The following is an 18,453-nucleotide window of genomic DNA, read 5'->3' on the forward strand; positions in this document are numbered from 1 at the left end:
CCTCTTAGGGAGACGCAAGGTATAATGACCAGGCCTACATCCGTGGGGGCAACAGACTTTCATCTATCAGTCCTTTTCAACCACTGATCTACTAAACTGGAAACACCCTGAACCCGCCACCTTGCTCTCAGCAGCTAGAGCCCTGTGGAGCATGACTGTGTAGAGGTGTTGGACTCCAGTTTACTCCAGCAGACCTGACCTCCGGGACCAGCCTTGGGCATCAGTAGACCAGGAGCTATATGTGGACGGGAACAGCTCCATCAACCCACAAGGAGAGAGATGTGCGGAGTATGCGGTGGTAACCCAGGACATGTCATTAAGCTGAGCTCATTGCTTTAACTTCGGCCTTAGAACTCAGTAAAGGTAAGACTGTCAACATTTACACTGACTCTCGGTATAATGCCTGTTTAACCCTCCAAGTGCATGGAGAATTATATGAAGAAAAGAGCCTGTTAAACTCTAGGAAAAAGGAAAAAAACACCCAGAGAATGCAACTCAGCTTCAGCGTTTGCAGAGGTACCGAGAGGCACTTCTGCAGAGGCTAAGAGTTGGTAGAAAAAAGCAAGTAGGCCAGGCATGGTGGCTCCAGCCTGTAACCCCAGCACTTTGAGAGGCTGAGGCGGGCAGATCACGAGGTCAGGAGATCGAGACCATCCTGGCTAACATAGTGAAACCCCGTCTCTACTAAGAAAAAAAAAAAAAAAAAAAACACAGCCAGGCGAGGTGGTGGGCGCCTGTAGTCTCAGCTACTCGGGAGGCTGAGGCAAGAGAATGGCGGGAACCCGGGAGGCGGAGCTTGCAGTGAGCTGAGATCCAGCCACTGCACTCCAGCCTGGGCGACAGAGAGAGACTCCGTCTCAAAAAAAAAAAAAAAGAAAAGAAAAGAAAAGAAAAGAAAATAGTTTCCAGCTATAAAAATTTAAAACCCTCATTATATTACTGGTAATAGAAAGTCGCTTGCTGCTCCCGTGTATTACACTTATTCCTTCAAATGATAAAAGGTTTTGTAGCTGCCACGATTCCTCAGCAAACCTCAGCACAAGTGTATTACATAAAACACTATCGTTCTGTCTTGCAAAAAGACTCAGAAAGTAAAAATAAAAGTGAGAACTCCCACTAATTAATGAAAATTCTTAAAGGGGGGGATAAGGAAGGAGACCACTACTACTCCTGCTACAGAGCCTGTCTTGGTCCCACCAGGGACGCTGTGCAAAGGACCTTGGACGGGTGGCATTCATGCCTCACAGTTCTGGAGGCTCAAAGTTCGAGGTCAGGACGCCAGCATGGCTGGGTTCTGGCGAGGGCTCTTGTGGGTTGTGGACTTCCCGTGACTCCTCACGTGGCAGAAGGAGCGAGGGAGCTCTCCAGCGTCCCTTTTATGAGGGCGCTGATCCTGGTCATGAGGGTGTCACCTTCATGACCTACCCACTTCCAAAAGACCCCACTTTTTTTTTTTTTGAGATGGAGTCTCACTCTGTCGCCCAGGCTGGGGTGCAGTGACACAGTCTCGGCTCACTGCAAGCTCCACCTCCCGGGTTCACGCCGTTCTCCTGCCTCAGCCTCCCAAGTAGCTGGGACTGCAGGTGCCCACCACCACGCCCAGCTAATTTTTTGTATTTTTAGTAAAGATAGGGTTTCACCATGTTAGTCAGGATGGTCTCGATCTCCTGACCTCGTGATCCGCCCGCCTTGGCCTCCCAAAGTGCTGGGATTACAGGCTTGAGCCACCGCGCCCGGCCGACCCCACTTCTTAATACCATCACCTTGCAGGAGCCAGGGTTCCTTCTCTCCCTCTCTCCCTCCCTTCCCTCCCTCCCTCCCTCCCTCCCCTCCTCCCTCCCCTCCCTTTCCTCCCTCCCTCCCTTTTCTTTTTTTTTTCTGAGACAGAGTCTCGCTCTGTCACCCAGGCTGGAGGGCAATGGAGTGATCTCAGCTCACTGCAACCTCCGCCTTCCAGGTTCAAGCGATTGTCCTGCCTTAGCCTCCCAAGTAGCTGGGACTACAGGCGTGCACCACCAGGCCCAGCTAATTTTGTATTTTTAGTAGAGACAGGGTTTCTCCATATTGGTCGGGCTGGTCTGGAACTCCCAACCTCAGGTGATCCACCCGCCTCGGCCTCCCAAAATGCTGAGATGACAGGCATGAGCCACCATGCCTGGCCTAGGGGCCAGGGTTTCAACAAACAGATCTTGGGGAGGACACATTCAGTCCATAGCAGAACCCTGGTTCCTTTTAGGGAAGATGGGCTTTGGAACTAGAATCTGAGTTCTGGTCTGCACACTGCTCCCGAGGTCACACTGCCTCTAGGCCCTCTCCATGCACAGAACAGAGAAATCTCGGCATAAGTTTCCACCAATACCCAACGCCCCCAGCCCTCTGGCTCCCTGAACAGGTGTGTGTCTCCCTTCAGAACGGAGCTGCTCAAACGTCACTGGGGTGTGGCCATGTGCAGGCCGAGGAGGATCACTGGAGCCCAGGAGGTGGAGGCTGCAGTGAGCTATGACTGTGCCATTGCACTCCAGCCTGGATGACAGAGCGAAACCCTGTTTCAAACAACAACAACAACAACAACAAAGCCTTTTGGAAGGGGCCTACAGGGAGGGGTGCTGGGGAAGGACAGAGTGTTCTAACCCACCAGTCAGTCCCAGAGCAGCAGCCCTGGGACCTCAGCTTGGGCCCCTCTAACGGTGGCTCCATGAACCAGGGGCAGGGGCTGCAGGGGACGGGAGGTTTAGGGATAACCCCATGGCCTGGGGGACCAGGGTCTAGTTAAGGTTAGTGGCTGTGATGCTGTTCTTACTTCAAAACATTACGAAATTGTGGTAGAAAATGTGGTATTACAAAAATGTGGTACAAAATGCAAACGGTGTGGACGGACAGGAAGGAAGATCGAACGTCTGTTTCTGCCTGTCAGGGGTCATCCCACAGATGGCTCCTCACGTCTTTTTTCAGCTCCGTACAAGCAGAGACTCAGAATGGCAGATCCTAATGCTGATTTTCTTCAATTTCCTGGCTTTTCCCCCACTTTATTAGCTTGCTAGTGCTGCCATGCGAAGGAACACAAAGTGAGGGGTTCATAACATCAGAAACTGACTTTGGGAGGCCGAGGCGGGCGGATCACTTGAGGTCAGGAGTTTGAGACCAGCCTGGCCAACGTGGTGAAACCCCGTCTCTACTAAAAATACAAAAATTAGCTGGGCGTGGTGGTGGGCGCCTGTAATCCCAGCTACTCAGGAGGCTGGGGAGGAGAGTCACTTGAGCCAGGGCGGTGCAGGTTGCAGTGAGCCGAGATTGCGCCACCTGCACTCCAGCCTGGGTGACAGTGAGACTCCATCTTAAAACAACAACAAAAACAACAGAAGCTCACTGCCTAGCAGTCGGGAGGCCAGACACGGAGACCGAGGCTCGGGCAGGGCTGCTTCCTCCCCAGGGTCTTGAGGAGCATCCGCGTGGCTCTTGGGCTTGCAGATGTGCCACCCTGATTTCCACCCGCACCTTCACATGGCCCTCTCTGTGTGTCTGTGTCCAAACTCACCTTTCTATGCTGACATCAATCATATTGGATTAGGGCACATCCTACTCACCACATTTTAACTTGGTAACTTCTACAAAGACCCTATTTCAGCCGGGTGCAGTAGCTCACACCTGTAATCCCAGCACTTTGGGAGGCTGAGGCAGGCAGATCTCCTGAGGTCGGGAGTTCGAGACCAACCTGACCAACATGGCGAAATCCTGTCTCTACTAAAAATATAAGAAAAAAAGAAGCTAGGCGTGGTGATGTGCACCTCTCATCCCAGATACTCCAGAGTCTGAGGAAGGAGAATTGCTTGAACCCAGGAGGCAGAAGTTGCAGTGAGCCGAGATTGCACCACTGCACTCCAGCCTGGGCAACAGAGTGAGACTCTGTCTCAAAAAAAATTTTAAAAGACCCTGTTTCCACATAAGGTCACATTCTTTATTTATTTATTTTTCCAAGACGGTGTCTTGCTGTGGTGCCCAGGCTGGAGTGCGGTGGCACTATCTCTGCTCACTGCAACTCCGTCTCCCAGGTTCAAACAATTCTCCTGTCTCAGCCTCCCAAGTAGCTGGGATTACAGGTGCCTGCCACTATGCCAGGCTAATTTTTGTACTTTTAGTAGAGACAGGTTTCACCATGTTGGTCAGGCCGGTCTCGAACTCCTGACCTCAGGTGATCCACTCTCGCCCTCGGTCTCCTAAAGTGCTGGGATTATAGGCATAAGTCACCGTGCCCGGCCCACATAAAATCACATTCTGAGGCACTAGGGGTTAGGACTCCAGCCTAATAATTTATTTATTTATTTATTTATTTATTTATTTATTTTTTTGAGACGGAGTCTCGCTCTGTCACCCAGGCTGGAGTGCAGTGGCCAGATCTCAGCTCACTGCAAGCTCTGCCTCCCCAGGTTCACACCATTCTCCTGCCTCAGCCTCCCGAATAGCTGGGACTACAGGCGCCCACCACCTCGCCCGGCTAGTTTTTTGTATTTTTTAGTAGAGACGGGGTTTCACCGGGTTAGCCAGGATGGTCTCGATCTCCTGACCTCATGATCCGCCCGTCTCAGCCTCCCAAAGTGCTGGGATTACAGGCTTGAGCCACCGTGCCCAGCCAGCCTAAGAATTTAAATGTAAGGGGACACAAGCCAGGCCATCTACCTAATCTCAGGCCCTCCCTGCAGTGGGCACGCATGGAGTCACCTTTTCCGTCCTTCTCCCTGGACACAACTGCAGTCTCCCATAGATGGCGGTGGCCGTGCCACGGAGCCATGCCACACAGTGGGGCAGCCAGCACTCACTTGCCCTTCACAGAGAAACCGACCAGGCGTGGTGGTTCGTGCCTGTAGCTTCAGCACTGTGGGAGGCCAAGGCAGGCGGGTCTCTTGAGCCCAAGAGGTAGAGACCAGCCTGGGCAACATGGCAGGACCCTGTTTCTAGTAAATAAATGAATTGATTAAACCAAAAAATAAAGAAGCCACTGGGCTGATTCCCAGGTGGGCAAGGGCACAGGGGAGTGTAGGACGGCCACCGCTGTGGCCACAGTCCACAGCCCACACCCACAGAACGCAGTGGGGCCGCTGCGGCGATGAACCGAGTCTTGTTTGGTTTGTTTCTTGAGACGGGCATGAGGTGAACGGTCTTCCTGTATCTTGGCATTTTCTTTTTCCTTCCGAGCCACCGGTTCACAGCCTCTGTCCGCGCCGTCGTTTCTCCTGTGGGTTTGTGAGGGTGCGTCTGTCAGTGTTGAAGACACGGGATGCCCGGGCAGCAGAGCTGGGCTGGGGGCCTGGGGCTCCTCTGTGGTTGGCCATGTGCCTGCCAGGGATGTGGGAAACCAGCGAACGGAGCTATAACCACAGTACGAGAAAGCCAAAATATTAGGTCTTGGAATCGAGGTGGAGGCAGGATGGAGGGAAACTGAGGCTCAGGACACCAAAGGATAGGGGAGCCACGTGGCATTTCCAAGGCTCCGTGTGTCCAGGAGCCCAGACTGGCATGGTATCCAGAGAAGTGTCAGGCTGGGCTGGCTGGGGCAGCACTGGAGTTCGGTCCGCCGGGGACGGGCGTGGGGCCTATACCAAGGCCCTGGGGAGAAGGTGAGCAGGCGAGCAGTGCCACCTCAGCTGCCCCGTCCGGGCTCGTGAGGCACCACACCGCCTGGGGGAGGTGTGGCCAGGCCAATCTTGTGGGCACCCCGGGTCTCTAGGTGGAGTCTCCCCTCGGTGTACCTCCCTGGGGCTGCCCCCCAAAGCATCAGGGCCCAGGTGGGATGGAGGCGCAGTTGATGACCCCAAAGGGCCAGACTGAACTGTGGGTTCCAATCACACCAGGAAGCTCAGAGCAGGCTCACACCTGTGGACCAGCACCGTCCCCTGGCTGCTTTCTCCCAGCCACGCAGGCTGTGGCTTCTACCCCGCTCCTGCTGCTTCTTTTTAAAGGTTAAGGGGTGGGGGTAAGAAACCTGTGCTGAGAGCCAGTGGGAGGGATGGGAGGTGGGGTGGAGACCTGCACTGCCGGCCAAACACCAAAGCCAGGCTGGCCTCCCCGCCCTGTTGCGGGCAGGTCTGGAATTTGAGCCCCGCCCTGAGCGGGGAGGGCCCTGCCTGACTGCTCGGTAGCTGGGAAGGGGCGGCTCCCCCAGGTGGGCCTACCACCCTTGCAATGCTCCGGTGCTGCAGATGGGGAACTGAAGCTAGGCTGGGCACCATTTCTCCTGCTCACCCACACCCACTGGTTTTCTGGGCTGGGAGCCCTGACAAGGGGTATTTGCCGAAGGCAGAGCCATAGGGCAGGTTCTGAGCTAGGTTCACGGTGGACGTGGTCCCGACCCAGAGCTACCCCCTCCCCAGGTGACACTCCCTGCACCCTTCTGGCCTGTAGGTTCTCCCTGTGCCCCGCCCCCGGTCTCCACCCACCACGCTGGCTGCCAGCACACTCCGCACTGGGTGGGTGGATCTCTGTGTGCACCAGACTCAAGTCCAAGGCAGCCCCCCACACCATTCCCCCACCCTGAGGTCACACCCTCAGGCTCAGATACCCCAGGGCCAGGCTGGTGTTGCTCAGGCAGCCAGCTCTGCGCGCTGGGCAGCTTCATCTGCCCGCCTAGGTGGCTCCACGGGGCGGGCCCCTTGGCCAGGGAGGGCGGGGCGCACAGGGAGACTTAAAGAGCGACCCAGGTCCCCACCCGGGCCTGACCGCGCAGCTCCCACCATGGCGGAGACCAAGCTCCAGCTGTTTGTCAAGGTGCAGGGCAGACTGAGCTGCAGGGAGGGTGGCTGGGAGGGGGTGCTCTTCTGGCTTTGCTTTCTGGGGCAGGTTGTGGGGTGGGCCTCCCCAGTAATGTCTGAGCCCCTTCCTGTGGGTGGCTAAGGAGACTCGGGCAGCCCTACAGAGGCTGAGTAAAGTGGGACCCAGAAAGTCACCCAGAGAGGGGTCCAGTGGCCCTGGTCCTGCTCCCAGCCTTGGCTCCTGGGCCCAGCCCAGTCTTCCGGAGGAGAGCCCCTTGGTGGGGAGGTACCAACCCAGCTGCCAGTGATGGAGCTTGAGGTCAGTGTTCCAGGATTGGGGGTGCTGGGCCAGGCAGCCCCATCAGCTCTCAGGTCGGGGACTGGCATGTGGGGGCTGGTGTGCTGCTGGCCACAGCGCCCAGTCTCATGTGTGAATCACTCAGAAAACAGCTTGTGGGGCCTACCCCACCCTTGCAACCAGCTTTTGGGGACTGAGCCCAGGGGCCTGGCCTGTCCAGGCTCTGATAAGATTCCAGCGGCCAAGCCCGCTCCAGGCTTCAAGGCTCCCAGCAGCTCTGCGTCCCTCCCCATGTCCTGGGGACCAAGTCAAGGGCCCTTACTGGGCACTTGGAAGTCGCGCCGACCAAGCTGGAGCTCTGGCATCCCTCCAGTCCCACTGGCAGTGGGAGGCGGGTCCCGCCCAGCCTGGTGGCAGGATGCCTGGGTCTGCTCCCAGCCCTGACCTCCCCCCCGCCACCGCCCGCCACTCCACCCACCCAGGCGAGTGAGGATGGGGAGAGTGTGGGTCACTGCCCCTCCTGCCAGCGGCTCTTCATGGTCCTGCTCCTCAAGGGTGTACCCTTCACCCTTACCACGGTGGACACGCGCAGGTGAGGTGCCATCCTGGGGACCCCTGCCTGGCCTCACACACTGGTGGGCCGGCCTCCTCCCACCCTGCTGCTGCCCACAGGTCCCCGGACGTGCTGAAGGACTTCGCCCCCGGCTCGCAGCTGCCCATCCTGCTTTATGACAGCGATGCCAAGACAGACACGCTGCAGATCGAGGACTTTCTGGAGGAGACGCTGGGGCCGCCCGAGTGAGAGCCTGAGCAGGGTGGGAGGGGAAGAGGGGGCGCCCAGGGAGGACGCGCACAGGACAGAGCCCAGGAAGGCGCTGTGGGGTACTGTAGGGCCGGGACGGGGCTGCCCCCATTCTGATGGAGTCTCTCACCCCCTCATCCCGCAGCTTCCCCAGCCTGGCGCCTCGTTACAGGGAGTCCAACACCGCTGGCAACGACGTTTTCCACAAGTTCTCCGCGTTCATCAAGAACCCGGTGCCCGCGCAGGACGAAGGTGAAGCGGGGTCAGGGGATTGGATGCCCAGGCGGGAGGGCGTCCTGGGCCAGGTCCTCACCTCGCCGCCCGCCCCTAGCCCTGTACCAGCAGCTGCTGCGCGCCCTCGCCAGGCTGGACAGCTACCTGCGCGCGCCCCTGGAGCACGAGCTGGCGCTGGAGCCGCAGCTGCGCGAGTCCCGCCGCCGCTTCCTGGACGGCGACCGGCTCACGCTGGCCGACTGTAGCCTACTGCCCAAGCTGCACATCGTCGACGTGAGCGCGGAGGGCGGGCGGGCGGGCGGGCAAGCCCGGCGCGCTGGGGGACGGCAGGTCCTGACTGCGCCCCGCGATCCTGCCCGCAGACGGTGTGCGCGCACTTCCGCCAGGCGCCCATCCCGGCGGGGCTGCGTGGCGTCCGCCGCTACCTGGACAGCGCGCTGCAGGAGAAGGAGTTCAAATACACGTGTCCGCACAGCGCCGAGATCCTGGCGGCCTACCGGCCCGCCGTGCACCCCCGCTAGCGCCCCACCCCGCGTCTGTCGCCCAATAAAGGCATCTTTGTCGGCAGTGAGGGTGTCCTGACATCTGAGGAGTCTCGTGATCACTTCCCATCCCCAAACCCCAGGGTGGGACGCTCAGCCTGAGAGCCCAGAACCACAGGGGCAGGAGAGCCGGGGTCGGGCGGGTCCCATCCTCCATGTTAAGAAAGCGCAGACTCCAGGTCTCCTGCAACCGGTGGCCTCAGGGATCTCCAGGACCGGATTGGGCTCCCAAACCAGTCAGGCCGGGGTGGGGCGGGGTGCCCCAGGTGGATAGGGGCTGGTACATTCCTCAATCCTGTCCGGGGGCAGGCACTCCCCTCCCCGCAGGGCACTTCCACAGCATCTCAGGGTCTGCACAGGCCTTCTCCTGTGTGCATCCTCCTACGGGGCTCCGTGCCCTGCCTGGGTGCGGCCTGGGAGGGTGGGAACAAAGTTCTAAGCCTTGGGGAGCCCTGGCCCTGCCTGGCTGGGCCCCTCTCAGCTCCTGGGCTGGCAGGGATGGAATAGCTGGATGGTCTGAGAGTGCTCACCTCCCTCCGGCCCAGCAAGGAAGTCTCCAGGGAACTGAGATGCTGCAGCATCTGTTCACATCCTGTGGCCCCACACCCAGAGTGCAGGCCCAGGGGCATTCCCTGATCCCTTCCCAGGCCAGTGCCAGGAGTCAGAGCCCCACCAGAGCCTCCAACAGAGGGAGCGGTTTATTTGACAGGGAAGGAACTTGAGGAGACGCCTTAGTCCTGGCCCAGGACAGGCAGGTGGAGGTGGTGGTGTGGGGGGGGGGTCTCTGATGAGGGCCTCGAAGACTGCCTGTCCCCTCACAGGCAGACTCCCCGTGGGGCCACACTTGTGCTGTACCTTCAGGTCTCATCAAAGTCCACGCCACCAGCTGGTTTCTTACTGAGAAGGAAGAGGGGTGTTACTATGGCACTATGGTGTGGAGAAAGGGGTGGGGTCCAGGGTTGGACCCTGGGTGCAGGAAGGGGCCGGTGGGCGGGTACCTCTTGAACCCAGGGTTGATGAGCGACTCTCCTGGACACCGCCTCCTGACCCCAGGTCCAGGGCCACCTCTCTGGGGATCTGGGTCTGTGGGAAAACAGGATGGGGAGGCTCCTGAACCTGGCAGCATCCCAGCCACAACCTTCTCTGAATAGGCAGGCATTCTCTCTGGAGCATGAGGCTTATTCAGGGGAAACTGAGTTCCAGATTAAAGCACACAGCCCTACTTGAGTCACAGGCATACGTGCCTTACCTGGTAAGAAGAGCTGAGGCCCTGCAGGCCGGGGACTCTTCCTGGGGCTGGCAGCTGTCTCTTCTGCAGCTGGGGAGGAAAGCCCATGGGAACCCCACTCAGTGCCAGGAGTGGGGGCAAGAGCAGGGGACCCCAGTGAAGGTATGAGGTGCCCACCCCCAATACTACCTGCCAGTCGCCGCTCCAGGCTCCACACGCGTTTTGCCAGGCCCAGTGTCAGCGCCTGCAGTCTGGAGGCTGCCTCTGGGCCTGGTACCTTGGAGAGGTCAAAGGCCAGTGCCGAGGGGCCCCCTGAAAGGGTCAGGGATGCTCTGTCCTCCTGCAGGGTCAGAGCCACAGCTTGCTGCTCACAGGCTGCCCTGGAAGAGGAGAGGTGCTGAGAGCTGTGACAGACCCTCCTCCTCCCCACCCACCTTCCTCCCTGCTTGGGTCTCACCTGAACCGGGGGGTGATGTCCTCAGCCGCACTCAGACCAAAACGGGCTTTCTAGAGAGCACAGGTGCTTGTCACCAGCTGCCTGGAACCCGAGATCCACTGGGAGCACCCGAAACCTGCCCGACCCCAGAGCCACTTGGGACCCCTAGCCAATGTGAGGACTACAGCTACAGGGCGGGCAGAGGGTGTCAGAGCCTTCTGGGGAATCCCAGATGTCGGTCGCCCCATACACGATCTGGACTGCAGGGAGGGGTGTGGCGGCTCCCAGACCCGCCCAGTTACCCACGAGGGCCGCCAGGCTGTCCGGCGTGAAGCAGGTGCTCCAAAGCTCCGCGGCGTCGGTCACGCTGGGGGAGAGGGCCTGTCAGGCGGGGCCGCCCGCGGAGCTCCCCGCACCCCTACCTCCCCGCGGAACCCCACTCACTAGAGGTTGAAGCCGCCGCGGTCCCCCTCCCCGCTTCCCTCCCCTTCGCAGTAGCACACGAAGCAGGGCGGCTCGGGGCCCGGCGGCAGCGTGCAGAGCGGCGGCGACAGCGGATCCATGGCGCCCGGCGAGCGGGAACCCGGCGGGGCAGGGCTAGGGCGCCGGGAAGGGCGGGGCTCTGCGGGCCCAGGGCTCCTGCGCGGAAGAACGGCTTCCGGAGCCGGGTGCAGGCCAGTCGCGGGCTTAGGGAGCTTGCGCGGGGCGGAGTCTGACTGGGGGCGGGGTCTTTAGGTGGAGGCGGGGTTAGGGGGTTGGGTAGGGGCGGAGCTAAAGGCACAGGCCGGGCCCGGAAGACCCGGTACCCGCGCGGGCTTCAGGCGACTAGAGGCCGGGTTTAGTGCGTGGGGCGGGCCGGAGCAGGGCGTCCTCTGTCAGGGATCCAGAGGCCCTGCCCCTAGCGCTGACCTCGCCGGGCATGGGTTTCGCGGCGGGATCCTGGGCTCTGGCCCTCGCGCCCGCGAGCAGCCCCACTCGAACCTCGCCCCCTCCCGCCCCCGCCCTGGCTCCACGTCCACCCGAGTCCGGGTTCCCTCCGTGGCGCTGTGGGCACATCCTGGAGCCCCGCCCTCCCATCGTCTTCACACACCAACGGGAAGCTTCCTAACCCTAATTGTGAGAAGTTATGGTTGGCCCGGCAAGGTGACTCACGCCTGTAATCCCAGCACTTTGGGAGGCCAAGGCGAGCAGATTGCCAGAGTTCAGGAGTTCGAGACCAGTCTGGCCAACATGGTGAAACCCGCTCTCTACTAAAAACACATAAAAATTAGCCGGGTGTGGTGGTGCACGCCTGTGAGGCAGAGGAATTGCTTGAACCAGGGAAGTGGAGGTTGCAGTGAGCCGAGATCGCGCCACTGCACTCCAGCCTGGGTAACAGAGTGAGACTCCGTCTAAAACAAACGAAAAAAGAAGTCACAGTACAGAGCGATCCCCAGGGAAGAAGACTTCTGTGCTCTCTGTCCTGCCCATGGTATTACTCCAGCTCCTCCTACGTGCCTGTTGTCCTAGGCCTGGACATCAATCAACAGACAAGGTCTCTGACTCCCTGGAGCTTGTAGGATCCAATAGGAGAGACACCACACTCTCAGGCAGGGCCAAGTGCCAGGAGAAACTGCAGCGGGTGCTATGAGGACAGGAGGAAGAGGATGGCTCCCACCAGGGACAGGGAGATCCCACGCAGAGGCCTGGCCACAGAAACAACAGTTCTGTTCAAGGCTTGGCAAGAAGGCCAGGTTGGCAGCATGGTGCTGTGGGGAGGGTCAGTGGGGTTGTAGGCTATGCTTCTGTATGGGAGTGCTCCCACAGCAAGCCTGCCTCACCTCCTCCTGCCTCCCAGTTCACTCCCAGTCCTGGCTCCTGCACCCTGGGTCTCTGCACATGCTGCTGTTTCTGCCTGGCACACCCTTTTCCCAGATTCACATGCTTCCTTGGGGTCTTTACTCAAAAGTCACTTCAGCGACACCTTCCCTGGTGGTGTTCTGACATTTCAGCACACTGCCCAGCTCTCACGTCCCGCTCTCCTGTCGTTTTCTTATTTTTCACCCTTCTCACTGTAGAAAGTACACTTTGGCTTGCTTTATTCTGGCAGTTAGCCCCTTGTTATACCCTCCTGGGTTTAGACCTTTCTGCACTCCCCTCCCCTTGGGCTGGACTTAATTAACAACTTGCTTCTGGCAACCAGAATAGGACAAAATTGCTCTTGAATTGCTGGGTGTGACAAGAGGCAGCCCTAAGGGAATGCCGATGGCCAGCAAGGGAGCTGGGAAGCTGACGCCCCAGCTGAGCCTTACTATGAGACCACATCCTCAGCCGGCAGCTTGACCACAGCCTCCTGAAACTTTGTACCAGAGGCCCAGAGTCCTGCCCTGCTGACACTGGGAGATAATGCACTCCTGCTGGGTTAAGCTGCTGCATTTGGGGTAACCTGTCACTCTGCAGTAAGTGACCAGTACACTTATTTATCCTGCCTATTGTCCATCACCCCAGGAAGTCCATGAGGACAGGGATTTCTGTCTGTTTTACTTCCAGTGTATCTGTCTTTTCAGCACTTACACAATGCCTGGCACGTACAGACACTGAATAAACATTGTGAATGAATGAATGAAGGGGGAGTGGCGGCTGTTGGAGGTTTAAGCAGGGGTGGATGGGAAGTGGCACGACTGACTTATGTGTGTGAAGTCCGTATTCTGTGCTGTGAGGAGAGAGGACGGGAGGCTGCAGAGGTGGGGGAGAGGGGTGGACCATGAGCTCGGAGTGGAGGTGGAGAGAGGAAGAGGCAAAGAACGATCAAGGATGGCCCCAGCATTTGGGAAGAGAGGAACGGGGAGATTCATCCCCAAGATGACTGGGGTGGGGCAGATTCGGAGAAGATTGGGGGGCCTCTACTTTGTCATGTAAACTCTGAGATGCTGGCTGTAGTAGGCCCCAGGTATCAGGCCCTAATCCTTGGGACCTGTGAATACTATTATTTATGGAAAAGGCTGGGCACTGCATTCCAGCCTGGGCAACAGAGTGAGATCCTGTCCCCCTCCCCCGCCAAAAAAAAAGGAAAGAAAAGAAAGGGGTCTTTGCAGATGTGCCCTTGAGATGGGGCGATTATCCTGGATTACCCAGGGAGGCCCTCAGTGCCATCTCAAGGGCCTTATAAAATTGAGGCAGAGGAAGCCTTGAGACAGAAAAGAAGGCAGTGTGGCATGGAGGGAGGAACTGGAGCAATGCAGCCACAAGCCAAGGATTACAGGCTGCTATCAGAAGCCAGAAGAGGCCAGGCCCGGTGGCTCATGCCTGTAATCCCAGTGCTTTGGGAGGTTGGAGTGAGAGGATTGCTTAAGGCCAGGAGTTCAAGGCCAGCCTGGGCAAGACAGCAAGACCCATCTCTAAAAAGAAAACATTCGCCAGGCATAGTAATGCATGCCTGTAGTCCCAGCTACTTAGGAGGCTAAGGCAGGAGGACTGCTTGAGCCCAGGAGTTCAAGGCTTCAGTGAGATGATTGTGCCATAGTACTCTGGCCTGGACATCAGAGCAAGCCTCTGTCTCAACAACAACCACAACAACAACAAAAGAGAAGACAAAGAAGCTAGAAGAGGCAAGGAGGGATTCTCCCCTTGAGCCCTCAGAGGGAGCACAGCCCGGTTGATACCTTGACCCTAGTAAACTGATTTTGGACTCTGGCTTCAAGCTACAAGTTTGTGATAATTTGTGGCAGCCGTAGGAACTAACACAAGACCAGAAACAAAGATTAGTTACAAAACATGACAAGAAAACTGCAAAACCTTCATTTCACTAGCCTCAGGCCGGGTCTGTGTGGACCTCAGGTGTTTATTTTACGCTTTGGCTCACACCCTAGTGTCATGTCCTGTTTCGTGGCTCACATCGGGCCAGCTTCAGCTACTGGCAGCTTTTGCATTGGCTTCCACGTCCTTCTCTGCAATACTTTTTTTTTTTTTTTTTTGAGATGGAGTTTTGCTCTTGTTGCCCAGGCTAGAGTGCAGTGGTGCTATCTCAGCTTACCACAACCTCTGTCTCCCGGGTTCAAACGATTCTCCTGTCTCAGCCTCCTGAGTAGCTGGGACTACAGATGCCCACCACCACACCTGGCTAATTTTTGTATTTTGTAGTAGAGACGTGGTTTCTCCATATTGGGCAGGCTGGTCTCGAACTCCCGACCTGAGGTGATCCGCCCGCCTTGGTCTCCCAAAGTGCTGGGATTACAGGCGTGAGCCACTGCACCCGGCCGTGGGAGCAATTTTCTTTAACGCAGGATACATTAATACAGTGTATGAGATACAAGGTTAGTGGAGCTTTGCAAACAGAAGGGGAGGGAGTACGAAGTCCGCACACACACACTTGGAGTTGGTGACGGAAGCAGAACAGCGGAGGGAAAGAGCTGACCTGGCACCCAAGGCATAGAGCACCTGGAAGCTGGGCCGAAAAGAGGAGCAAAAAGTACAGAGAACGACTAGGGGAGTGGGGGCCAGTCAAGGTTTGGGGTAGCAGAGGTCAAGAACCAAAGGAGGTATTTGAGCAAGACTTCAGAGACGGAAGTGAGTGGGCTGAGTGGCTCCGGGAGAAGGGCGGTCTGGGCAGGGGTGACCTGGGCAAAGGCCCTGAGACACGTAAGGTGCTGGCAGCAGGGTGGAGGGAGAGGTGTGGATGGTGGGTCAGAGGAAAGCCTAAAAGAAAAGACCTTGCTGGCCACCATCAAGACTTAGGCCTTTACTCAGTGCGATGGGACCCACTGTGGGGTGTCGAGCAGCGGGGCCTGATCTGACCCATCTTGTGAATCCATCCCCTGGGCTTCTGGGTGGAGAACAGGCTAAGCGTGGGAGGCGAGGGACTCGATGCATCCAGGGCTGAACTGCAAGGCATTGTGGGTTGACCACAACTGGACCCACAGCCACCCCCAGAGGCTGCCCCACCGTGGAAGGAAGGAAAGGGCATCCCTGAGGCTGTGGAGAGCAACCTGCATTGCCCGGCTCGGAATCTTCCTGGGAATGCAGGGGGGATGCAGAGCCACTGTGCTCGGCCAAATGGTGTTTTCTGTTTTTTTTGTTTGTTTGTTTGTTTGTGTTTGTTTTTGTTTTTGAGATGGAGTCTCGCTCTGTCGCCCAGGCTGGAGTGCAGTGGCGTGACCTCAGCTCACTGCAAGCTCTACCTCCCGGGTTCACGCCATTCTCCTGCCCCAGCCTCCCGAGTAGCTGAGACTACAGGCGCACGCCACCGCGCCCGGCTAGTTTTTTGTATTTTTAGCAGAGATGGGGTTTCATTGTGTCAGGATGGTCTTGATCTCCTGACTTCATGATCTTCCTGCCTCGGTCTCCCAAAGTGCTGGGATTACAGGCGTGAGCCACTGCGCCCAGCCCAAGTGGTGTTTTTTAATAAAAAATTTTCTCAGCTGGGCCTGGTGGCTCACGCCTGTAATCCCAGCACTTTGGGAAGCCAAGGTGAGTGGATCACTTGAGGTCAGGAGTTTGAGACCAGCCTGGCCAACATGGCAAAACCCCGTCTCTACTAAGAATACAAAAATTATAGCTGGGCATGGTGGTGGTCACCTGTAATCCCACCTACTTGGGAGGCTGAGACAGGAGAATCACTTGAACCTGGAAGGTGGAGGTTGCAGTGAGCTGAGATCGCACCACTGCACTCCAGCTTGGGAGACAGAGCAAGACTCCATCTCAAAAAAAAAAAAAAAAAAAAATTCTGACCAACTGAGAAGCAGAAATCATAGCATACTGCGCCCCGTAGACCCGTCACCCAGATTAAACAACTATCAAAATGTTGACAAATTTGCAACCAGTATTATTACTATTTTTATTATTATTTTGCTGAACTAGGTACATTACAGCGAGTAGGCTATTTTCCTTCAAATTCTTCTAGACTTATCTGTAAAAGACAACACTGTCCTACATAGACTCAAGGCAGGGCAGAGTTTTATGCAGTGCCTCCTGTCCTCCTCGCCCTCCACTCTCCGTGGGCAGGCCCTGGGTCAGGGCTGGGGGTGCTTCGTTGGTCTCTGGAACAGCCAGGCCTGTGGGGCGGGACCTGGAGCCTGGAGTCAGGGGCCAGGGAACTGGGTGACCTGGCGGGCCGCCTGGGGATGGAAGCCGCCGACACTGACCGGGCCAGCCGCTTGGGAGGACCCTGAAGGCCACCTCCCGTGGCGGTGTCCGCTGAAACCTGGGGTGCCCGCTGCGTGGTGTCCGTGTCCCGCCCTCCCAGCGCCCCCGGTCTGGGGGTCTGGGTCCGTGCAGAGGTAGAAAAGTCCCAGAGCTGGGGCTGGGGCCCGCCCTGAGGAACCTCCCTGCCGCGGAGCCGAGGCTCGGTCCCTCTCGGGCCAACGCCTGCCCAGACAGGCAACAAGGGGTGACCCGGCCCCTTTCCCAGGGCGCCCATGTACCTGGCCGCCCCCGCCACCCCTCCCTCACTCCAAGAAATGCACAGCGCCACAGGCTCTCAGGGCGTTTATTGCGCTTGGTGCCAGGGTGTGGAGAGAGGGACTCTTTGGGGAGGGCTGGGCGCACAGAGCAGCTGACCCCTGCAGGCACTCAGGGGCTGGACCCCTCACCGCAAAACAAGGAGCAGGTGAGGGGCGTCCCCTGCCTCCGCCCCTCCCGACGCGCAGCCCCGCGGTTGCCCAGGCTGCTGCCGCTTGGATCCGCCCGGATGCCCCATCACCCCCGCTCTCGGCCCCCAGCTGTCCCGAAGATAGAGGCCCCTAGGAGGGCCCATGGTCCGCGGCTCCACGTGACCGTGGTCTGTTCACCCGGGAGAGCGCGCCCGCACACTGGTCTGCAGAGAAAGTGGGCCCGAGGCGCCCCCCTGGTGCCCCCTTCCTTGGGACGGAGGCCCCCGACCTGCCCCAACGCCATCTCCTCCTGGGAACACTGCCCTGGGCAACGTCTCACCCTCCCCCGAGCCCTGGGTCCCTTGTTCACCCTCACAATCCTTAGAGAACATGGGACTTTAGAATGACTTTAGAGGTGGGGACACTCCTGCTGGGGGTGGGGGATTAAGTACCTGCTCATGGGCACACAGTCTAGAATGCAGGGTCTCCGGGTCCCCCTTCCAGACACAGACACACAGAAGACGCACACATACACACATGCACACACACAGATACACAGACACAGACACAGATACACTGACAGACACACACATATATACACACACACATAAAAGACACACACACAGATAGACACAGACACTCAGAAACATACACAGACACATAGATGCATACAGCGATACACACACACAGACGCACACACAGAGGTACACAGCTACACAGAAGACACACACACACACAGACACACACACACATGCAGAAATAGACACACACACAGACACAGCCACATACAGTAATACACACACACAGAGATGCAGACACTTTTCTCAACACTGGGCCTCAGGCGGTGCTTCCTCCAGGGCCTGGGTCCCTCTGGACACCGTGTGGCTGCCATCTGGAGCTCTGCAGCACGGAGCCCTTAAGGACCCGTGGTCTGACCCCGATGTGCTGGGGACACCGTGGTCCCTCTGGACCTTCATCTGGCCTCATCTGAGGCTGAGTCTGACGGGCTTGTGGGGTCACTTACATGGGATATCCAAACTTGAGGGCCAGGTCACTGTTCTCCAAGGGGGTCACTAAGACCACAGGCATCTTCATGGTGTCCTTGGAGTCCAGGAAGTCCTGGTCATCTGACACCACCCCGACCATGTACCAGGTGCCCTGGAACTGCAGGGCAAGTGCAGGGAAGGCTGGAAGGCCGCCCCTGTGCCCTGGGCCTGAGCCCACCACGTTCTGTCCTGACACAGCTGCTTCCTGGCCAGGACAGGGGCTGCTGTACACACCTCCACCCTGATGCAGAACTGAGGGAGGAGGGCCTCAGCAGATGAGCAACTGGCCTCCACCAGCCCAGCACCGGCCTGTCTGCAGCTGGCACCCAGGGGGTACGGCTGGATGGGTGGGGCTGTGGCAAGGTCACAGGTCTATGTGGGGTGGGTGGGGGACGGTGAGGGGCAGGCAGCTGTAACTTGTCCCAATTTTGGGCCCTGGGGAGTGATGGGGGATGCAACCGAAAAGCTAGGATGGAGGCCTGCAGTCTTCCCCAGCCAACGCCTACGCCAGTCAGATGGAACAGGTGTGGTGGGGGGTTTCCCATGCCCCCAGCCCTG

At 58.1% G+C, this 18,453-nt stretch overlaps 2 protein-coding genes across 11 annotated transcripts; one reads left to right on the forward strand and one right to left on the reverse strand.

The window, feature by feature from the left end:
• Positions 1 to 4,307: 4,307 nt before the first annotated feature.
• PAXX (PAXX non-homologous end joining factor) lies at positions 4,308 to 10,882 on the reverse strand. 9 transcript variants are annotated; one of them, XR_012424071.1, is made up of 9 exons: positions 10,728 to 10,882; positions 10,590 to 10,650; positions 10,305 to 10,354; positions 10,037 to 10,227; positions 9,869 to 9,937; positions 9,618 to 9,702; positions 9,475 to 9,516; positions 8,222 to 8,514; positions 4,308 to 5,228 (listed from the first exon to the last, which is right to left on the reverse strand). XR_012424071.1 is itself a non-coding variant. In XM_005580363.5 (8 exons), exons 1-7 carry the CDS (start codon positions 10,844 to 10,846, stop codon positions 9,477 to 9,479), a joined length of 615 nt encoding a protein of 204 aa, XP_005580420.3. In that variant the 5' UTR covers positions 10,847 to 10,882; the 3' UTR covers positions 4,308 to 5,228; positions 9,475 to 9,476. The 9 variants fall into 9 exon arrangements, 7 of the variants coding, with proteins under 7 accessions (XP_005580420.3, XP_065385863.1, XP_045230032.2 ...); XR_012424072.1 differs by having other exon boundaries at positions 4,308 to 5,363; XM_005580363.5 differs by lacking the exon at positions 8,222 to 8,514.
• Positions 6,703 to 8,661, forward strand: CLIC3 (chloride intracellular channel 3). Of its 2 annotated transcripts, XM_005580364.4 has the most exons (6): positions 6,703 to 6,759; positions 7,524 to 7,633; positions 7,714 to 7,839; positions 7,989 to 8,095; positions 8,175 to 8,350; positions 8,440 to 8,644. In XM_005580364.4, the coding sequence occupies exons 1-6, from the start codon at positions 6,727 to 6,729 to the stop codon at positions 8,596 to 8,598; spliced, it is 711 nt and encodes a 236-aa protein (XP_005580421.3). In that variant the 5' UTR covers positions 6,703 to 6,726; the 3' UTR covers positions 8,599 to 8,644. The 2 variants fall into 2 exon arrangements, with proteins under 2 accessions (XP_005580421.3, XP_073872062.1); XM_074015961.1 differs by having other exon boundaries at positions 8,175 to 8,661.
• Positions 10,883 to 18,453: the final 7,571 nt, after the last annotated feature.

The sequence above is a fragment of the Macaca fascicularis genome, chromosome 15 (genome assembly GCF_037993035.2).
Source record: "Macaca fascicularis isolate 582-1 chromosome 15, T2T-MFA8v1.1".
NCBI classification, from domain to species: Eukaryota; Metazoa; Chordata; class Mammalia; order Primates; family Cercopithecidae; genus Macaca; species Macaca fascicularis.